General features: G+C 36.0%; 1 protein-coding gene across 1 annotated transcript; it reads right to left on the bottom strand.

The window, feature by feature from the left end:
* Positions 1-3846: 3846 nt before the first annotated feature.
* On the bottom strand, positions 3847-4037 carry LOC110871098 (NADH dehydrogenase [ubiquinone] iron-sulfur protein 5-B). Its single transcript, XM_022120055.2, has one exon. It carries the CDS (start codon positions 4035-4037, stop codon positions 3873-3875), a length of 165 nt encoding a protein of 54 aa, XP_021975747.1. The 3' UTR covers positions 3847-3872.
* Between the last annotated feature and the right edge of the window lie 3706 nt (positions 4038-7743).

Here is a 7743-nt window from a genome sequence, read left to right as displayed (position 1 = left end):
TTACTACTTAATAAAGACCCATTAGGAATCTAATAGGTTAATAAAACCTTCATTCCAGATTGAGAGCCATGGTAGAAGTACTTTCACTTGCTGATTAGATATACGGCTGAGTATAAATTACATTTTAGCTTAGGTAAATACTTTTAACTTATTTTCCCTTATACGGGCTTGGGATACGGTAAATTATTACCGCTTGGTCGGGTGTAGAAACCTTTTTAATCGGATATGATTAAATAGTATAATCCTGTTTTAATCAGTGTGGCTTGATAACATATAACATTGGGGGTTAACGACCGTGTCATGGATATCGTTGGCTCATTCAAAAAGAGTGAATGTCCACGACTTAAGCACGGGGTGTAGGCATACACCTGTCTGTTGCGTATGTAAAAGATATACTCACTCGTGAGGGAACTTCTTGTGAGTTTATATTTGTGGTGTGTCGATTAATCTTGTTCGGTTTTTATACCGGCCCTAAATGTTGGACAAACATGTAAATCTGATACAAGATTATTATTAATATAATTGTCCCAAGTTATAAAATGTTTATGCCTTGTGCATTTAAACCAATTTTCATAAATGTTTTCAAAAGAGTCGGTTAATTGTATTTACCAGTGTAAACTGACGTATTTTCCAAAAAGACTAAGTGACAGGTACTGTACGTAATAGGCTGGGAGCTCGGGGCGTTAATAGAGAATCTTGCAAGTTCTGAACGTCTAAAGTATATGAACAATATTTATGTTTATGTTTTATGATCCGCCTGTGGATCCATTATCGACCGTTTGTATGATATTTTATTATACTTTTGAAATTCGGTTTGTACTATTATTTTAGTCTTCCGCTGTGCATTAAACTATATACATTTGACTATGACGATATCAACTACGTCACGATACTCCCCACCGGGCCCACCGGTAATACGTGGAAATATCGGGGTGTGATAATGATGACTGTGGTTGACCGGTGACCAATGTCCGACGGCGGCGATAGTGACCGCCGGAGTTCCGGTAACGTTTCCAACTTCGCATCTTTCTTTCAAATTCTTTGTAGATCCACAATCTTTCAGCCATGTCGTTATCGTTTCAGGTGGTAGCGGTGATGCGGGGGTTATGGTTTTGACGGAAGTAGTCTTTGGTGGTTCGAGTTTAGGTTTGTTCCGGGTTCACTTCGATTTAGGCAGGTTCATCTCGGTTCCGTTCAGGCCCCGATTCCGGGTCAACTCAATTAACGTCATACTTGTTCGGTCAACTAAAGTCAACCGGTCAAAGATGGTCAAACTGCCGATCAACAGCAGTCAACGACGGTAAAAGCGAGACCCGGTAAAAGTTTAAACAGCGCAAAATCTTATTAGTTTTAAATTATTACCGTGTAAAACGAGCTCGAACCGAATAATTTGACGAATTATTAGTTAAAATTTACTAGGATTTACTAATTATTTCGTTTATATAAATTGATCATACGTACATATTTGTTGAGTAATTGTTGAATTTTGAAAAATAACGACAACTTGTGTTGTCGGGGCGTCCAAAAACAGAGGAAACTCTTTCCATTTTTTTGTAACATAAAACGTAAACTTTTTAACGTAAAACGTAAACTTTTTAACGTAAACTTTTTAACGTAAAACGTAAACTTTTTAACGTAAAACGTAAAACGTAAACGAAAAACGTAAACTTTTTAACGTAAAACGTAAATTTTTTAACGTAAAACGTAAACTTTTTAATGTAAAACGTAAACTTTTTAACGTAAAACGTAAAAAGTTTAACGTAAAACTTAAAACGTAAAAAGTTTAACGTAAAACGTAAAACGTAAACTTTTTTAACGTAAAATGTAAACTTTTATGAAAAAACTATTTAACGTAAAACGTAAAACTTTTTCTACGTAAATTGTAAAACGTACAAAAACCGTGTGATCAAACGCCGCCTAAACAAGGGGCGTGAATACGGGGCATAAAAACGCCGCGAAAAAAACGGGACGTAAAAAACGCCGCGTTAAAAGGGACGTAAAAAACGGCGCGTTAAAAAAACGACGCTTGAAAAACCCGAGCGTAAAAAACGGCGTGCAAAACGACGCGTTAAAAAATGATGCGTGAAAAAGCCGGGCGTAAAAACGGAGTGCAAAAACCGGCACGCAAAAAAATTGTTTTGTTAAAAAAATTTGAATTTAAAAATGCTTTTTAATAAAAAAATTATGTTTAAAAAATAAAAAGTAATATAATAAAACAAAAAAGTAATAAAAAATAATAAAGACAAAAAGATAAAAAAGAGTAATTTTACTAAACTAACATTTTGGATAAAAATGTTAAAAACATAATAAGACAAAATGTATTTAATATTAATTTTAGTTACTTTTAATAGTAAACTGCAATTTTACCCCATGTGGTTTGGGGTGATAGGCACCCTTACCCCCTAACGAAATAATTGCAATTTTACTCCTCAACGTTTGCTATTATGTCACAACCTTACCCCCCGGCCTCAAATTTGTTGACTGATCTGTTAATAAAAAAATTATGTTTAAAAAATAAAATGTAATATAATAAAACAAAAAAGTAATAAAAAAATAATAAAGACAAAAAGATAAAAAAGAGTAATTTTACTAAACTACCATTTTGGATTAAAATATTAAAAACATAATAAGACAAAATGTATTTAATATTCATTTTAGTTACTTTTAAGAGTAAACTGCAATTTTACCCCCTGTGGTTTGGGTGATTGGCACCCTTACCCCCCTAACGAAATAATTGCAATTTTATCCCTCAATGTTTGCTGTTATGTCGCAACCTTACCCCCTGGCCTCAAATTTGTTGATTGATCTGTTGACTATAACTTGAAATGACTATAATGCCTTTACATATTTACCCCCTGTGTTTTGTTCACTCTGTGATATTACCCCATGCCACCACTGCCACCGCCATTCACCACCACAACCACCACTGCCACCTCCAGCCACCACCACAACTTAATAATCCTTTCATATACAACACCACCACTACTTCCGTCACCGGAAACCTGCAACTCCGGTGTGCCACATCCGGAAAACTATAATAATTTTCAAAACTCTCATACTCTCCTTGCGCATAACAAATTATAGCTAGATTTGTTACTAATGAGCTTCAAAATTAAAATTAACAAATGACAGCTACAACAAACAGAATGTATATCAAAATCAACTTGAAATCCAAAAGTGCAAGTGCACATTCACTTTCTAAAATAATTACCTACATCATATATTCATCAGATACATATACATCATCAACATATACAAACATAATCTGATAATACAATTTAGTAAACAGCGGAATGTGCAAATCATCAAAATTAGGGTTTAAAAGGCTAAATACAACAACAATCATATATATATATATATATATATATATATATATATATTGGGGAATGCTAAAATGAGAACCACTTCGAGTTGTAAGAACCGTGAGAACTACACCGTAGGGGGCGCGGTGGACCAAATTTTTTTTTCATGGACGTAGATGCATGTATATAAACACCATTTGTAAAAAAAAAATTCAAAAAAAAATGTCGTGTGTGTAGTTTTGAGCGCCAAAAGTTTTTGTTTACGGGACCCGTAAATCTGGTCGGAAAATTTACGGGTCCTGTAAACACAAACTTGTGTTGCTCAAAACTACACCCACGACATTTTTTTTTGAATTTTCTTTTTTACAAATGTTGTTTTTATACATGCATCTACGTTTCTGAAAAAAAAAAATTTGGTCCACCAAGGCCCGGATCAAAAAGTTCTCGCGGTTCTTACAACTCGAGGTGGTTCTTATTTTAGCGCAATTCTATATATATATATATATGTATGTATATCTACCGATCTTCAATTTGCAAATGAAGTTGAAAAATATATCGATTGGATTCAAATTAAGGAGATTTAACCTCTTTAGAGTGGTGAAGACACTCGAGATAGTCTTCACGGAGAAGAGAGCAGTCTTTGGGTTCTCTACAACCAGACATACACTCGCTGAAATCCATCCAGAAGTCGTAGCACCTTCCCTTGTTCCCTGTTATCCCCCACCCAGACGCCATGATTCGATCCTGAGTTTGACCATACGTTTCAGTTTCTGAACCTATAATCACGGTTGTTGATGGTGGTCGCCCTCGCTTCATCTGATTGTGGGCCTCGCTTTGTTTTTGGGCCTCAAATTTAAAGGGATATTAAGTTGTGTTGGTGGCTGAAGGTGGCAGTGGTGGCAGGGGGTAATATCACAGAGTGAACAAAACACAGGGGGTAAATATGAAAGGGCATTATAGTCATTTCAAGTTATAGTCAACAGATCAGTCAACAAATTTGAGGTCGGGGGGTAAGGTTGCGATATAACAGCAAACGTTGGGGGGTAAAATTGAAATTATTTTCGTTAGGGGGGTAAGGGTGCCAATCACCCCAAACCACAGGGGGTAAAACTGTAGTTTACTCTACTTTTAATCTCATCCATCCATCTTGTTGATCTAGTGGCTAGAAAGTGGTTCTCTCGGTTCTTACAACTGGAGGTGGTTTTCATTTTTACGCTCCCCAATATATATATATATATATATATATATATATATATATATATATATATATATATATATATATATATATATATATATATATATATATATATATATATATATATATATATATAGGGAGCCGCTAAAATAAAAACCACTCCTAGTTGCAAGAAACGCGAGAACCACTTTCCACCAATCAGACTTTGCGACGTATACAATATTATTTTATAACCTAAAGGGTATTTTGGTCATTTACCTCATATGTCAAATCTCTCTATCTCTCTATCTCTCTTTCTCTCTCTGTCAGCATTTAATATCACTAGACTTTTGGATCACATCTCTCATCTCTCTTTCTCTTAAATCTATTAAAAATATAAAAGAACATAAAGGGTAAAAGGATAAAAGGAAACTGGGCAAATCCTGCTTCTCTCATCTTCTCTCAACCTCCCAACCAAACTAACAATCAACAGAAGACCATCTCCCTCTCTCCATCGTCAACAACAACGACAATCATGGGCTTCAAAGAAGAAACAACGACCTGCAATCTCTGCATCGCTTCACGAGACTGCAAAGAGAGAGAGAGAGAGAGAGATTCTATGAGAGAGAAGGTGGTGGGAGGTGGTTGGTCGGTGGCGGTGGTGGTTGCGATTTTTGGGTGCGTTCTGTCATCTCCATACCCGGACAATGGTGGGAGGTGGTTGGTCGGAGGCGGAAGGTGGTTGGTCGGCGGCGGTAGATGGGTGGTCGGAACCGGAGAAGGAGATCAGAGAGAGAAAGAAAAAAACGACGGATGCCAGTTAGGACAAAGACAGAGAGAGAGATTCGATGAGAGAGAAGGTGGTGGTGTTTGGACGATGACGGTAAAGGTGGGGGTACGTCGGAGCTCCGATCTGGTCGGCGATGGTAGTGGTGATGCGGGGGTTATGGTTTTGATGGAAGGTTGTGGGAGATCCGGTAACGATTCAACCTTCTCATCTTTCTTTCAAATTCTTTGTAGATCCACAACCTTTGGGCCATGTCGTTATCGTTTCAGATGGTAGTGGTGATGCGGGAGTTATGGTTTTGACGGAAGTAGTCTTTGGTGGTTCGAGTTTAGGTTTGTTTCGGGTTCACTTCGATTTAGGTAGGTTCATCTCGGTTCGGTTCAGACCCCGATTCCAGGTCAACTCAATTAACGTCATACTAGTTCGGTCAACTAAAGTCAACCTATCAACCAGTCAAAGATGGTCAAACTGCCGATCAACAGCAGTCAATGACGGTCAAAGCCAGACCCGGTAAAAGTTTAAACGACGCGAAATCTTATTAGTTTTAAATTATTACCGTGCAAAATGAGCTCGAACCGAATAATTTGACGAATTATTAGTTAAAATTTACTTGGATTTACTAATTATTTCATTTATATAAATTGATCATACGTACATATTTGTTGAGTAATTGTTGAACTTTGAAAAATAACGACAACTTGTGTTGTCGGGGCGTCCAAAAATAGAGGAAACTCTACCCATTTTTTTGTTGTAACGTAAAACGTAAACTTTTTAACGTAAAACGTAAATCTTTTACCATAAAACAAAAAAAGTAAACTTTTAAACGTAAAACGTAAACTTTTTAACGTAAAACGTAAACTTTTTAACATAAAACGTAAATTTTTAACATAAAACGTACACTTTTTAACGTAGAACGTAAACTTTTTAACGTAAAACGTAAACTTTTTAACGTAAAACGTACACTTTTTAACAGAAAACGTAAAACGTAAAAAGTTTAACGTAAAACGTAAAACGTAAAAAGTTTAACATAAAACGTAAAAAGTTTAAAAAGTTTAACGTAAAACGTAAAAGGTTTAAAAAGTTTAACGTAAAACATAAACTTTTTTAACGTAAAACGTAAACTTTTATGTAAAAACTATTTAATGTAAAATGTAAAAAACCGTGTTATAAAACGACGCCTAAAATAAGGGGCGTGAATACGGGGCATAAAAACGCCGCGAAAAAAACGGGACGTAAAAAACGCCGCGTTAAAACGGGACATAAAAAATGGCGCGTCAAAAAAACGACACTTGAAATAGCCGAGCGTAAAAAACGGCGTGCAAAAACGACGCGTTAAAAAACGATGCGTGAAAAGGCGGGCGTAAAAACGGCGTGCAATAGCCGGCGCGCAAAAAAAAAATTGTTTTGTTAAAAAAATTTGAATTCAAAAATGCTTTTAATAAAAAAATTTTGTTTAAAAAATAAAAAATAATATAATAAAACAAAAAAGTAATAAAAAATAATAAAGACAAAAAGACAAAAAAGAGTAATTTACTAAACTACCCTTTTGTATTAAAATATTAAAGACATAATAAGACAAAATGTATTTAATATTAATATTAGTTACTTTTAATCTCATTCATCCATCTTGTTGTTGATCTACTGGCTAGAAAGTGGTTCTCTCGGTTCTTACAACTGGAGGTGGTTCTCATTTTAGCGGTGCCCTATATATATATATATATATGTAGGATCGTGTACTGACCCGAACGAGTCAATCGGAGGTGTTCTAATCCGTTTCAGGTGCGGAAAACAAGAAACGAACTTGAAAAACAGCTTGTTCTACTAAATATCGCCTTGTATATTGATTTCACAGCTATTACAAGTCAAACGGCATTTCGGCAGCAGTTCGGTACCGAAAACAAGATCTCTACAAATGATTTCGCTCAGACAGTATTTATAGGGGAAGGGGTTTCGCTAAAAATGTCATAAAACCATTTGGAGCGAAATCAACCATTTGGAGCGAAATCAACATTTGGAGCGAAATCAACATGCTGATTTCCCACGAAATGACCAACTCTGATTTCCCACCAAATGACCAACTTCTGATTTCCCACGAAATGACCATTCTTCTGATTTCCCACGAAATGACATGTCCATTTCGTGTGAAATCAACTTTCGTGTGAAATCAACTTTCGTGTGAAATCATTACTACAACTCTATATACCCGTACAAGGTGCCCTGATCTAACATTCTAAAACTAAGACTCGATACAAGACGAAGTCGACAGATGTATGCACCAACAGACTCCCCCTCAGATGTTGACGAGTCTTAAGTGTCGAGTCTTCGCATCTTCAGTCTTGATCAGTCTTCGGGCATCCAGAATCTCTATCTATCTCTTGCATCTTCAAATTCTTTCTCTAAGAGACTCCCCCTCAAAACATGCTAGGATCAAAGTCTGACTTTTACAGCATCAGAATGGCAACCTGGCTTTACATAGTCCT

The sequence above is a fragment of the Helianthus annuus genome, chromosome 8, assembly GCF_002127325.2.
Source record: "Helianthus annuus cultivar XRQ/B chromosome 8, HanXRQr2.0-SUNRISE, whole genome shotgun sequence".
Lineage (NCBI taxonomy): Eukaryota > Viridiplantae > Streptophyta > Magnoliopsida > Asterales > Asteraceae > Helianthus > Helianthus annuus.
This window is presented reverse-complemented; position numbering and strand designations above follow the sequence as displayed.

Bases quoted from the DNA above. Each gene is read 5' to 3' on its own strand.
- LOC110871098 (XM_022120055.2), bottom strand. From the start codon at position 4,037: ATGGCGTCTGGGTGGGGGATAACAGGGAACAAGGGAAGGTGCTACGAC.